Here is a 15,336-nt window from a genome sequence, read left to right as displayed (position 1 = left end):
TGTATAGGGTAAAATGTGTTCACATTAAATGCTCGCATAATAAATCAACACGTGGAACCGAAGGCAGAGGTCAATTAGGTCCGAAGGGAATAATCTCATTTGTTCCCGAAGAGAATGGTGTTCATAAAGGCGAAATAAATGTCTGCCACTCGGTAGCATTTAATGGAGAATATTCTATAGCATTAAGTACGTAGATATGACATTCACTGCCTACTGTTACACATTCTTCAATGGCTCTCATAATTGTCATTTAAGAGGGGCTCGATCCTAGGACCTTGTTCCCTAGGTGCAACTATAAATAGTAAGCTCAACAACCATTGTAAGGACATAAATTTTCTGACAAACTTATGCTATACATTGTTCAGAGCTCAATAATACTCTATCTTCTTGCTTATTAATATTGTTATTGCTGCCTCCGGAAGCTCTGCTCCCCGAAACAGGATTTCAGATGTCTTCTCTTGGTTTTGACGCTAAATCTTACATTCTTTTTTAATTTGTTTATCATTTTTGGGATCAAATCGATTCACGTATCTATAAACCACGTATAAATTCAATTGTAACGTTTTACGGGTAAAAATAAATATAACCATTTTACCCTAATATAATTCAAGCACCTATTCATATAGCAAAGGACAGCATTTCTAAAACTTTTGTGGTTTAACAAATAATGTGGTCGGTGTCCCTCTTTACGCAACCCCCAATCCACAAACTAAACAAGGTTGTTGTTGCTGTTTGGTATGTAGAATCAACCAATTTTTGTAGATCTATTCTACTACCTTCAATCTACTTCCACATTGAGCCACTTTTTTCTGCAATGCCTTTGAATATTGAGGAAAACCTGTCTAAATCGTTGTTACCTTCCTTTGTGATATTTCTCTCTGCAATGAAGCTAATTTCTAAGCCAAGTGTACATGTTAGGGAGTATGTTACTGCACAGGGTTTTCAGTTAGCTTTTCTCAAGTTTCTATCTCATCCGGTAGCCTCATGTCATTGAAAAAACAAATTCGCCCCTTTTTGCTTAATAATGAAATATTTCTTTGCAGCAAAGACAATGAAGAAGGAGCATTCTTATAGGAAATTAGGAAATCAAGCTCCTAGGATATTTTTGTATGCTTAATTGTTATTACAACACCTATGACATGTAAAGGATAAGGTATCATGCTGTTTGTTTATGTTTAGACTGCTTCACTTTTCGAATTCCTTGACTTAATCCTAGTGTGGGAACATATTAATAGTTATGCAATTCGTGGGATATCCAATCCTGATTCCCAGAAAATAGATCGAAAAATGAGAAGACAATTAATTGTATTCTAATGAAGTGAATCAACAACTTATAAAATTGGTTGTTGCGAATGCATGAGATTCTTGCTTGTGATTTTTAAGACAATGCTCGTGCCTTCATCCCATTGTTGAGTTCAATTCTTCTCGCTAATATGTGTTTCTATTTGTTCTCGAGTTTCTTGCTACCGAACACACTGGTTTTTATTACACAAAATTATAATATGTAATACATTTTAGTTGTCATGATCATCTTTTACACATATTTTAAGAAATTATTAATAATAAGGGCCTATATTCTTATTTACTCTTCACATTTAGACGGTGTTGGTGTTGTTATCTTAAACCGTCTATCTTTTTGGGCCAAAGGGAGTATAATTATGTTAGATACAAGGTGTAAGCAACTTTTTTGACACAATTTCTAGTTAATGGTGTCTCCAGTTTTAAAATGATGAAACCTAAATTTTGTTTTATCAAGATAAGGTCTAGCACAATAGTGAACATGTAAGACGTGAAAGAAGAGGAAATGAAAAGAAATAAGGAGCAGCAACAAATAATAGCACTAAAGAAAATCTGTACAGGCCACCTATGATGTGGGTGTTTCTTAAGAGTTGAGGGACTAAATGCTGTTGGAAGGTGAACTTAAGTGAGTGAGTACTATGAATGGCAACAGCCCTATAAACGGTTCCATACACATAATGTCATCTAGATTTGTATGATACTTTTATAAAAAGAATCATAACATTCTATGAAGGATATAAATTGTGCAATTTTGATAGCTTTCGAAATTTAAAGCTTCTTCAACTATTCAAAAAATTATATTTTAAGATTAAATGTTAGACCATGTTTTATAATCGAGAAATTTTTGAAAACCAACTGGTGCATGATTTAAAACTAGGTAGATAAGGATTCATCCACTTAAATGGTAGATTTTGTTTCTATAATGAAACACATCACGTGTTACTCTTACTAGACACTTCCAACGATTACTTTTTCTGCTAAAACCAAGATGGAGTTTGAGATTCTTTTAAAGTACAAGTATATTTAAAATGACTACGATTTAAGAGTATCTAGCACTAAGGTTATTAGCAAAAGTTCTATTGGACAAAATTGGAGTAGCATAATAGATTCAGGGGTAACTTCAAAAATCATTAATGTAGCCCATATTCTTTTCTTGTTCCTTTTCTATTTAAGTACAAAAACGGAAAGTTGATTCAATAATTTAAAATGTCATGATTAACGTTACAAGCTTAACCTAGGTCACTATATACATTATCGCTACAACTAGGTGAATAATATACTCGATAACAAAAAAGGAAACAATTTCAGGCATGTTGAGTTAGCACCAAGCAATTTCAGAAGTACAGCAATACTTTAAATGCCTTGGTTAGGGTCTGAGCTCTGAGCTCTGAACTGTGAAGCTCCTTCTACTCCTGCTCTGCCACCTGGTCTCATTGTGATCACGTTGCTCACTGATTTTACCCGATTTTGCCAGTGAGCAGCATAATTCAGAAAACTAGAGGAGTCTCTTGGCCAGACTTGATCAAATTGAAACAACTACCTAACGGCGGCGGAAAAATAGACTTCTTTTTCTTCACAGAGATGAGCAACTTCATGATTAGGACCTCCACAGCTCCTGAACAACTGATCATCGTCAGACATGCATTCTAAAACGATACAAATCTTCAATGAGAAACAGTTTGCCCTGGGGGTTTGGTAGAAGGGTGCAACAAACGTGAATTTCCTTACTTCATTGTGCCCTTCAATCTCATGAAAATCCAGGAAAACAAATTGAGTTAACTTCTCTTCGAGACTCATTTTTATCCACAGCCTATTATCGCTCGGGATGTTATGGAGTGTGATATCTAAGGATACACCAACAAGCAGCCCAGAGATGAAAGGAAGAGGATTTTGAAAGTCATTGCCTTGAAAATGCAGTTCAGCTTCCATACATTTGAGATTTCCCGAAGAAACTGCCTTTCTTGGAGTGAAATGCTCGAGTGACTTAAGAAGGAGATATGGATTATCCAAGATCGGACAACTAGTGGTATCAATCTCACTCAATGACTTCTGAACTTCAACCACAAAACTGGACGATACAGTGGATCCTTCTCCACAAATATGTTCAATACAAGACATCACAGAATGTAATTTCTTTAGAGTAGTCTCGTCTACACAGGCTTCCATTTTACAAAGTGTCAATATACCATTTGCAATTATTAACTCTAAGATAAGAACATTGTCCTCTTTGGTTAAACCTATGAACTTATACCTCATATCCCTCAGGCATCTGTCGAGTTTTCCCAAAGAGCACTGCAATTTCCCACATTCATGGCAGTAGAACTCCTTGGAGAACATCAAGTGTGAGCATAAGTGTCCAAGTCGTTCCAAAGCATCTATATATAGTAAAGCAAACACTAATTCACCCCTGTGATTGTTATCTGATATCATTCTCAATTCTGCCTTCAAACTCCTGCATAAACCATACAATTGAGAAACATTAGCAATGGGTAGTATTAGATACCTTGACTGGAATATACCAACAAATTACAACATGCAAGATATGATAGAAAAGATAACCATCATTGCAGCAGAAGGCAACTTTGTTCTATAAACAATTATAGGAATTCCTGCAAGTACTCAAAATAATAAAATGAAACAAAAATAACAGTTGCATTCACGGGTAGTCATAGTTTGATACTAAAGAATTGCAACCTCAATGTTCGAGTTACTTCATCAATCAATCCAAGTTTCAGCGATGGCCAAATGTCTATTACCACCTGAAGGATGATATTCACACAGTTTATCTCTTTATTCTGCTCAACCTGGAAGTCCAAAAGCGAGCTTTCTGCTTCCTTCAGTTGTAATTTCCTCCGAATGTGATAATTAGAGATAGCTTCACATCTTTGTATCAATTGCACATCACATCCCTCCAGATGCTCTTCCACTTTAAAAAACTCCGATGCAGAAACAAATGTGAATCTACTGCAATAAGAAAAATAAGCCAAAAGTGTTCTCTGGTCAACTATTTCAGCCAAACTACGAGCGATTCTCCCTAATAGTGTGACTGCATAAGAGAATATTCTTGGTGGAATGCTGCAAGTTTGCTGCTTCATTGAAACTGGCGCAGAGGTGGCTAACACTAAATATGAAGCTTTTCTTGCATTGTCATAACCCAACTTACCTCCAGAAGACGGCTCTATCTGCACATACATTACATGGTGACTAAAAAAACTTATATAAGTGAAATAGTCAGAATACAAAGAATCAAGGAGATTAGATCTAAAATAAGACGTTTTCAAAAGTTCTGCTTTTAAATGCCAGAAATGCTGTCAGATCATATCCTTCACTTTGTTTATGAGTTTTTCAGTTTATTTGACACAGTTATATCATCTGTGTGGATACATGTAACTAACAAAAGTAAAAAATAAGTAGGGTTCTGTAGGAATCTCATGCATGACACTATCCTACAAAAATACATGTATTAAGAGGTAAGCAACTTATTTTGGGGGGTGTGAAATGCGCAATCGGTCATTTAAAAGCGGGCAACTTAGACATCTTAACTGCACATGTAAGGAAATTGAAGAGCTTTCAGAATATTTTTGTCCTGCATAGCTATTCTGATTTTTAGGCTTTCTTTCTGGTTAGTTAGAAATGTCATTTTTCAGAATGTGAACTGCTGAATTAAACAATTATAAGTACTCATGTTCAACATGATTACTTATTAAACAGTTGCAAAAGAGAAACTAACTCATGTGTCTAGATTAGGGTAAGAACAGTGATTTTGACCAAACCCATATTAAAAAAATAAAAGAAAATTATCAATTAGTTGAAAAGGCTGATATAAAGAACTCGTAACATCTACAGCACACAGAGAAGCTCCACATACATTTCTGGAATTGTCCATAAAGCATCACTTGAACTTATGTACTGGAACTTTGAAAAAAAATATAAAAAAAAGAACTAATGTACTGGATCATAGAGGGGTCCATACTTACCATTTGGGAAACTTCATTAATCAAGCTGACTAAAAAATTTCTGTTGTTTTGCCCAACCACGAACAAAGCGGAAAAGACTTCAGTTTCATCCTGATAAATAAAATTTTCAGCAAAATCAGAACAATAATTAGATAACAAATGTATCTTAGCTTCCCATATCTAGGTAAATAATCTACTAAAAATAAAAGGAAATATCATAAATGGGATATCCTCAAATTGGGATTTCAAGCAACAATTCCGCTTCTTCTAAAATAAAGTCCCATAAATATTGAATGCACAAAGCTGGGTCAATGGGTAAAAGTTGAGTCTGAACCCAACCTAAAGATTGATATAAAACTTTAACATCTCCTTCTATTTAACATCTCAGTTTCAACTCAGCAATTAGCAAATATCTCAGCTCAAGTCAGCAATTACCAAAATGGATATTGTCCCATCATTATCAATTCCAAGTTCTGTTTGCTTGGAAAAGCAAATATCTTTTTCTGATGTAAATTTCTTTAATGCTTTTCTTACTCTATTTCTCTCGTGGGAGAAGTACCTTCTTTCTTGCCATTATTGATCCGAATTATTTTCTTTTAGTCCCATTCTCATACATCATTCGTTCTGTCATTGTTGCCCTTTAGGTAGCAGTATTTCTGCAGTCACTGAGTAATTTAAGCCTTGTTTACGGTGATATTATTAAGAATATCTGGTTACAATTGGGAGAAGTACCTTAGTCTTGGTAGGGGCAATTCATTCGAAGTTTCATAATTGGGGGAGAATTGGTAGGACATTATTGAACAATAAAAATTGTTGATAGAATAGCTTGTGATAAGTACATATTTTGTGGTTACAAGATTAGACAAGATTAAAATGACCACATTTGCAGAAAGGGCAAGTAGCACACTCTGAGGATAAAATGAGAGAAGGTCGCTTGAGGAGGCTGACAAAAGTTGGAAAATTCTGGCTGGAGTTTAAGTTAAAGGATTAAATGGAATTTTCTTCTTATTTGAATTCCCATCAAGAAGAGAAGCAGAAAGAATCAAGTTGGGTTGCTAGGCCTTTTAAAATCTCGAGCTTCATCTTAAATGGTGGTCGATTAGCATTTGTCATCGACAAAATTGGCACCCTAACCATGTATGGATTTAACTGCTCTGTGAATAGCAATGTAAAACAATCTTTCTGCAACATACCTGTGGATACAATTCAAAATCTCTTATAAGTCCATCAACACACATCTTGAACATAGCCAAGCTCGGTAGTTCTGTCAGTTTTAGTACCTTCCTCGCTGTACATCTTATCAAGCTGTGACTGTCAAGTAGAATCCCAAGAAACTGTAAAACCAGAAATAAAAAGTTTAGAAGAAATCTCAACAGTCTTTTCTTTCAAATGAGCAAAAGAAAATACAGTATTATGTATTTCAACACTACAGTAGTCAACATTTCCCTTGCAAGTAGCTAGAACAGTCAAATTAAAAAGAGAAACACATCAATTTCTTGATGTTTAAGCAAGCATAGCTATACTAAAAAGGGATAAGGGATTAATCAAGACTTGACCAGCATTGCAGTCTCAATTATCAAGATGAGATGATGTTATTTTTAACCAGTTTATTCCACAACTGCTAAAGTTGCACTATGTTCAATCACGCTGACAAACAAACACTAAATGCAGCAATATAGCAAGATGCGGTCCAGGTGTAAAATTTGAATGAGATGCAGATAAAGTATTCACACTTGCCTGTCTCTCAACAACGATCAATCAAACAAAGGCCTCAAAAGATGGATCAAAGATTTACCATATGCAGATGCGCTTGTTGCATCTTTAGATGGCCAACCATCGCCATATGATGCATAGTATCTAAAGCTTGTAATCTTACAGCCGTTGAATCATCATTAAGTACGTCCATTAAAAAGTTCACAACCTCATGAGAAAAATCAGCAGAAAGGATAGCCAATGTTTGCAAAGCTCGGCAAGCAGATTCTCTTACCTTCAATTAAGCAAAAGAAACTTATACTTGCATATTCCTTATTGTAAAGTTTCTAAAAGTAGAGAAAGAGAAAGAGAAGTGACTCTCAGAACATGGCAACAAAAAACATTACCTCACTAAATTCATCCTCCAGCCCATGTAGAAAAGCAAAACTAGCACTCGATGCTGGTATCCTGAAAATTTTCTCAGCGTACTGGCCAGGAAAATTCATTTCTTTTGTTGCAGATGAAGCTTTCTTAGATAGCGTTTGTAACAGAATATATTCCGAAACAATTTCAATCTTCCCTAGGGCACTAAATACTTCAATCCTGACCTTGACACTCATGTCTCTCACCATTGAACATAGCTGCAAACATATCATGTAGAATGAGAAAAGTGAATCAAAAAGATATCTTGCATTATTGTTTATATGACCATTGCACAAAAACAAGATAAAAACACTATTATAAACATCTTATACTCATACATTTGAAGCATTTACCAGGTATAGTTGAAACAAATTAGAAAAACGAGAAGAAAGAGTGAGAGAGTACATGCTGGCTAATTCGGTTTCACACAATTTTGATTCACAAGATGATCATGGCAAGACTCAGACACCTCACGGCAACATTGTTGTTAAATTAACAAGAGAAGTATCTCCAACGGTTTCTTCTGATCTCCCTCCAGAACCTAATACAGTAAATGCAAAATGACTCATTACAAATATTAAATCTCTATTAATATTTTTCAAGTAGTTCATTAGGGGACCAATTTGGGTGCCATCTACCTCTAGAAGCATCATAATTACCATTAAGCTTACTTCTTGTGTTTGCTTCTTTTCTTTTATGTAGGTAAATACCTTATCCCATTTTCAAACGAAGGGTGGCAAGGGTGAGATATTAACAGAGATGAATTTCACGTGACACCCAATCAGAGAGAGTTCTTCTTCTTCTCCTCCCTACCTTTCTAAGCTGAGGGTCTATTGGAAACAGCCTTTCTACCTTCACTAGGTAGGGGTAAGGTCTGCGTACACACTACCCTTCCCAGACCCCACATGTGGGAATATACTGGGTATGTTGGTGTTGTTGGTGTTGTTGGTGTTGTTACCCAATCAGAGAGTTAAATGGATAAGAAAAAAATACCTGCAGAAATAATGCGTCAGACCGGTCCCTTTTACTTCTCTCTTGTTTAGATGCCACAATTAACTGCCCGCATGCACTAACCTGGATCAGTGACAGGAGTAAAGAATTAGTCATTGATTATAAATATCCTCTAAGCAGGAAAGTCTCTGATCCTCAGACGTTAATTTTCCTACAGCAGAACAAAAATTTAATGCAACACTAAGTAGGACAAGCAGAATCCAGTCATCTGGGCGAAATCCACAACAATCGTTGGTATAAAAAAGGTAAAAGCCAGAGTTCTAGCACAGAAGATAACTAGTATTTGACAACTCTTATTTATTCCAGTTCGGACACATGACAAAAATTCATAATTGCAACATAATTAACCAAAGAAGAACATATAATTTAGTTCCAATGAGATGTAATATAGGAACTGGCCAAGAACAAGTTCTACTCAATCACAAATAAACATCTTTCTAGCAAGAGCCTCATCATACTTTATCAAAAATAAAATAGATAAATAAGAGCCCCATCATGACCTACAGTAATAGAAACACCCTACATACACTATTATGCCTCTATCCAAGCTAGTTGGTTCGGTCATACAATCTCAAATATCCATTGCGCTACTTTTGCATGTATTTTTCATGCTAATATTAAAAATTTTGAATTTTTAACACTAAAGGATGTCTATCAATTTTCTACTAAGATACAAATAATTCATACATTTCAAATAGCTTTTTTCCATAACGCAAATACATTTCAAGCAGACATATATATACACATCAGACTTATTCAGCATTGGGAGATCTTACCGCACGAACAGCAGAGCATCGCACGGAGTCCTCGGAATCAAACAAAAGCTCAACAGCTCGAAGATAGCAACCGTGGATGAGACTTTCATCTTCCACAACAATGCACTTGCACAAATCAGCTAATCCATCCAAAGCAGCACCACGAATGTACGGATAGGGGTCCTTCGTAAATCCTAACAGAACCGTAAGCAAAACCGACGGCCGTATGTCAAATTTACTCACATTAAAAAGCAACCAATGGCGAACAGAAATACAGGGACGAAGAACGAGTGAGAGGAATATCGATTCATCGTTAACGTTGATATCTGAGATGGAGAGACAAGCGAGGGCATCGGCGAGTGAGCGCGTGGAAGTTGAAGGGATGAGAGAGAATTCACGGACGGTGGAGATGAGGTTGTGAGAGAGGTGTGGACGGTGATGGGAAAGTAGAGAGAAGAGGTGGAGAATGTGGTGGCTGAGAAAAGGATTCGTATTAGGGTTATTGTCAAGGTTTTTGAGAGAGAGCGTTAGGGTTTTGAGTATGAATGAAAGTGTGGAGTCGGAGGTGGAAGGGTTGACAATGAGAGAGAGGGCTTGTAAGAGAGCTTGAGGCCTGATGTTCTCGTTAGTCTCCAAATTCCTCCGGAGGTGGTGTTCCATCGGCGGACAGGGACGGTGATTCGTCGCCGGCGAAGGGTCCTCTTTATTAATACATTAGGGGACCTTCAAGTTCAATGTTATGAATATTAGCCATTTATAAGTTGTTTGGCCAAATTTCTAAAATAACTTATTTTGACTAAGTGTTTTTTTTTTTAAATATTTTTCTTAAAACTATTTTTATTTTGTTGAGAACCATTTTGTGTTTGGCTATTTAATTTTAAAAGTACATTTGAGTAGCAATTAGTATTTGGTCAATCTTTTAAAAAGTGATTCTAAGTATATTTTTCTAAGAAATATTTTTGGAGGGAAGCTATTTTTTTTTTTGCTTTTACTCATAAGTATTTTTTTCTTCTAAAAGCTTGGTCAAATACTTTAACTTTGAATAAAAAAATATTTTTTTACCTCGAACAAGCCTGGCCAAACTGTCTATTAGAGCGGTATAGGATCTTTGTTAGGACCGAAAAAATCAGGTGTCATGCGGAAGGTAGTAAAGCAAACCTTCAACGATAATAAATCAGACAACAAAAAAGAAATATACCAAAAGAGACACAAACATTTAACGTGGTTCGGCCAATTGACCTACGTCCACGGGCGGAGATGAGCAATCCACTATAATAAAAGAGAGTACAAAATATCGAGAGAACAATCTTACGAAGAGGCAAATACAAGTGGCACACTACACTTAACCCGTAAAGTTCTCCCCCTAAACACGACTCTCGAACCCCATATGGCTATATTGTGGATGCTACTTAATGAGAATGACGGATCTTCAATTTATAGAACTCCAAACTTTTTCCTATAAAAAAGGAACTAGCCAAATATGCAAGAATTATATTTTCCTTCTAGGAAAAGAAAAATTCAATTATGACAAATATGTTGTCCTTTCCTTCATTAAATAGGAAAAACAATTATGGTAAGAAAATCTGGACTAACACCTAACAATTCTCCCCATTGGCCTAAATTTTCGGACAAAATAAACTTGATCCACCTTTTTCACATAGCCTTCAACAGGTCGCATATCCAAATCTCCACCACAAAGTTTGTCTCAACGTAAGTAGCACACCGATCAAAATTCTCACACAAAAATCACGATTATCGTCAAATATGTTGTGGCTAGAAGTGAACCCGCCAAGATGAACATGTCTTGAATCTCGCTGTGATACCACTTGTTATGACCGAAAAAGTTAGGTATCATGCGGAAGCTAGGAAAGCAAATATTCAATGACAATAAATCAGACAGCAAAAAAGAAATATACCAAAAGAGATACAAACATTTAACGTGGTTCGGCCAATTGACATACGTCTATAGGCGGAGATGAGCAATCCACTATAATAAAAGAGAGTATAAAATATCAAGAGAACAACCTCACGAAGAGGCAAACACAAGTGACACACTAACACTTGTCCCGTAAAGTTCTCCTCCTAAACACGACTCTCAAACCCCATATGGCTATACATTGTGGATGCTACTGAATGAGAAGGACGGATCTTCAATTTATAGAATTCCAAACCTTTTCCTACAAAAAAAAAGGGACTGGCCAAATTATATTTTCCTTCTAGGAAAAGAAAAACCCAATTATATGAAAAATATGTTGTCATTTCCTTCGTGAGATAGGAAAATCAATTATGGTAAGAAAATCTGGACAAACACCTAACAATTCTCTCCCTTGGCCTAAATTTTCTGACAAAATAAACTTGATCCACCTTCTTCACATAGCCTTCAACATACCGCATATCCAAATCTATACCACAAAGTTTGTCTCAACGTGTGTAGCACACCGATCAAATTTCTCAAACAAAAATCACGATTATCGTCAAATATGTTGCGGCTAGAATTTAATCCGGCAAGATGAACCTGTCTTGAACCTCGCTCTGATACCACTTGTTATGACCGAAAAAGGTCAGGTGTCATGCAGAAGCTAGTAAAGCAAACCTTCAACGACAATAAATCAGACAACAAAAAATTAATATACCAAAAGAGACACAAATATTTAACGTGGTTCGGCCAATTGACCTATGTCCACGGGCGGAGATGAGCAATCCACAATAATAAAAGAGAGTACAAAATATCGAGAGAACAAACTCACGAAGAGACAAACATAAGTGACACACTAATACTTGTCCCGTAAAGTTCTTCCCCTAAACACGGCTCGCAAAACCCATATGGCTATATTGTGGATGGTACTGAATGAGAAGGACGGATATTCAATTTATAGAACTCCAAACCCTTTCCTACAAAAAAAGGGGACTAGCCAAATATGATTTTTCTCGGAAAAGAAAAACCCAATTATGACAAATATGTTATCCTTTCCTTCATGAAATAGGAAAATCAATTATGGTAAGAAAATCTGGACAAACACTTAATAATTCTCTCCCTTGGCCTAAATTTTCTGATAAAATAAACTTGATCCACCTTCTTCACATAGCCTTCAACAGATCGCATATCCAAATCTCCACCACAAAGTTTGTCTCAACGTGCGTAGCACACCGGTCAAATTTCTCAGACAAAAATCATGATTATCGTCAAATATGTTGTGGCTAGAACTGAACCCGCCAAGATGAACTTGTCTTGAACCTCGCTCTGATACTACTTGTTATGACCGAAAAAGGTCAGGTGTCATGCGAAAGCTAGTAAAGCAAACCTTCAACGATAATAAATAAGACAACAAAAAATAAATATACCAAAAGAGACACAAATATTTAACGTGGTTCGTCCAATTGACCTACGTCCAGGGGCGGAGATAAGCAATCTACTATAATAAAAGTGAGTACAAAATATCGAGAGAACAACCTCACGAATAGGCAAACACAAGTGACACACTAACAACAACAACAACCTAGTATAATCCCATTAGTAGGGTCTGGGGAGGGTAGTTTGTACACAACCTCTTGGTTGGAAGTGGAGGGTGCTTACCACTATAGCAACCCACACACTAACACTTGTCCTGTAAAGTTCTCCCCCTAAACACGACTCTCAAACCCCATATGGCTATACATTGTGGATGCTACTGAATGAGAAGGACGAATCTTTAATTTATAAAAATCCAAATATTTTCCTACAAAAAAAGGGACTAGCCAAATATGCAAGAATTATATTTCCCTTCTAGGAAAAGAAAAGCTCAATTATGACAAATATGTTATCATTTTCTTCATGAGATAGGAAAATCAATTGTATTAAGGAAATCTGGACAAACACTTGACAATTCTCAACTTTGCCACAAGTTCTAGGCATGGGCGGATGGGCCTTTTTGTTGGTTTTTCCATTTTTTTTTCTAAAGTTTTAAAATGTAACTAGTGGTTAACTGCAAGTTTCAAGTATTCTTAGTAATGCTAAATTATTATTAGGAGAAAAAGGTAATGCTAGATTATTAATTGTGTGATTCGTACTGTATTTATAAATAAACTATATTTAATGATATATAACGCTTGACAGAATGTTGTATTACAAGTATTATTGATTATTCAATACGTTAAAGAAAGTTATGTCACGATATGATGGATTTGGTATATATTGGTTAAAATACTATGATGTAGAAGAATGTTTTTTATGATGGTGATATTTGAGCCAATTTTTTACACTCCTAATTATTTTATCGGATATCTGCCTCCTGGCATCATAAGTATTAATATTAATTACACTAAATACCCCTATAATATGACTTAGTTTTATATACCCTCTCTATTTTAAAATCAAGCACTTATACCCCTTTTTCATGAAAATTCTATACTTACACCAAATATGAGGTATATCCGCAGCTAAGTATAGTAAAATATAATTATTTAAAATAAATTAAAATTACAAATAAAAAGTGTTACATATTCATTTTTGAGAAATTAAAAATAGGGGATAAATATTTTTGTTAAAAGTTATTTTTCACGTCTTAGAAAAAGAAACGGACATATTTTTCGAAATAAGAAACTCATAAAAATAAATATAAATTACTTAATAAGTTATACCAACCCTTAGTCCTAAACATGTGCACTAGTTGTTTTTTTTAATTTAATTATAATTTTATTTATAGGAAATTTTCATTTTTATTCTAGTTTATTTATTCTTCTGCTTCAAAATTATCTTAATTACTCAGTAGATGATGTTTCATTTGTGTAGAATTTCCATTATATAAGAGGTTAATTTATAATTTTAATTTTCTTTTAGCATTTATAAAATATACACCTCAGACATATAGGGGATGTGAATATAAGAATTCCATAATATAGGGGTACAAGTGTTTGATTTTAGAATAGAAATGGTGTATTTAAAATTGAGTCATATTATAGGACTGTTTAGCGTAATTAACTCTGTATTATGATGTAGTTGGAGAATTGAGAGCGTCTTACAAGAAAACAAAGAAAATACTAAGTACTAGTTTAAATCCATCAGTAGAAAATTTATGTTAAATTTTTAATCTCATTATTTATTTGAGTTTTCGAAAAAGTGTTGCGTACATGCTATCCTCCTCACGCCCACTTGTAAGAAGGTATATGTTGTTGTTTAGTAGAAGTATTATTTATGGTGGCGGACGCATATGGTGGAAAGCGGGTTCAACTGAATCCGCTTCGTCAAAAAATAATATTGTGTATATGTATAAATTACGATTAAAGTTGCATAGATTTTGTATAAATATTTTATTTGAACCCATTTGACAACTATTATTTATGACTAAAGTTATATACTTCTAAAATTGAACCCGCTTGCACAAAATTCTGGGTCCGCCGTAATTATTTATGTGAGTTTGTTCTTGCGAAAACACGGACAACTTTTTTCATATGCAAGTACTAAGCTAAGATTGGTACGGGTACTTATTTATTATCAACAACAAGCAGCCGCAACTTCCTACTAAGAAAGTAATATTGGAGTAATTAGCAACGTAAAAAATAATATAGCAGAAAAAAACTATATTTTGAAACCAAACGTACTCCTAATAAATTAGGAAAGTAAAATAAATCAACCGGAAAAGGAATCAGGAAAACTGGAATTTCCAATTCCCAGTCATTGAAGGAAAGCAAAAGAAAACAGAACATTCCAATTCCTAATCACTGAAGGAAACCAAAATCTCTTCCTCAAAGTTCAGCAACGTCAATCTCTCCTTAGAAAGAATCAGAATGGCACCAATTACAAATTTAGAGAAAAGGCATTCAAGAAGGGCGATGCTTTCAAAGGCAATATATAAAATCAATGGAGTAGCATTCAAGAAACAGCAGGCACCAAAAGAACCATTTGAAAAGGGCGATGAAGTTGAAGTAGCAAGTCAAGAATATGGCTACATTGTGGTTCTTACTACACAGCAACTATTGTTTCTTCAGTTGGCGCTTATCATTACAGAGTCAAGTACAAGACTCTGTTGACTCTGCGCCACTAGAGGAGATTGTCACTGCCCCCTGCGGCCGAGATCCGTTCCGTGCCCCCTCAACATCCAGAAAACAACTACCGTTTGTACGGTATAGTTGATGCTTTTGACAACGATGGTTGGTGGTTAGGATTTATTACTGGAAAAATTGGGACAAAGTACCATGTCTACTTCCCTACAACTGCATGCGGA

At 35.3% G+C, this 15,336-nt stretch overlaps 1 protein-coding gene across 3 annotated transcripts; it reads right to left on the bottom strand.

Moving 5' to 3' along the window:
* Nucleotides 1-2,459: 2,459 nt before the first annotated feature.
* On the bottom strand, nucleotides 2,460-9,880 carry LOC107805433 (protein SIEL). 3 transcript variants are annotated; one of them, XM_016629473.2, is made up of 9 exons: nucleotides 9,158-9,880; nucleotides 8,364-8,444; nucleotides 7,355-7,588; nucleotides 7,051-7,242; nucleotides 6,449-6,589; nucleotides 5,277-5,366; nucleotides 4,463-4,503; nucleotides 3,994-4,263; nucleotides 2,460-3,751 (listed from the first exon to the last, which is right to left on the bottom strand). In XM_016629473.2, exons 1-9 carry the CDS (start codon nucleotides 9,794-9,796, stop codon nucleotides 2,836-2,838), a joined length of 2,604 nt encoding a protein of 867 aa, XP_016484959.1. In that variant the 5' UTR covers nucleotides 9,797-9,880; the 3' UTR covers nucleotides 2,460-2,835. The 3 variants fall into 3 exon arrangements, with proteins under 3 accessions (XP_016484959.1, XP_075084059.1, XP_016484958.1); XM_075227958.1 differs by lacking the exon at nucleotides 4,463-4,503 and having other exon boundaries at nucleotides 5,251-5,366; XM_016629472.2 differs by having other exon boundaries at nucleotides 3,994-4,481.
* Between the last annotated feature and the right edge of the window lie 5,456 nt (nucleotides 9,881-15,336).

Source organism: Nicotiana tabacum, chromosome 13 (assembly GCF_000715075.1).
Source record: "Nicotiana tabacum cultivar K326 chromosome 13, ASM71507v2, whole genome shotgun sequence".
Taxonomy (NCBI): domain Eukaryota; kingdom Viridiplantae; phylum Streptophyta; class Magnoliopsida; order Solanales; family Solanaceae; genus Nicotiana; species Nicotiana tabacum.
This window is presented reverse-complemented; position numbering and strand designations above follow the sequence as displayed.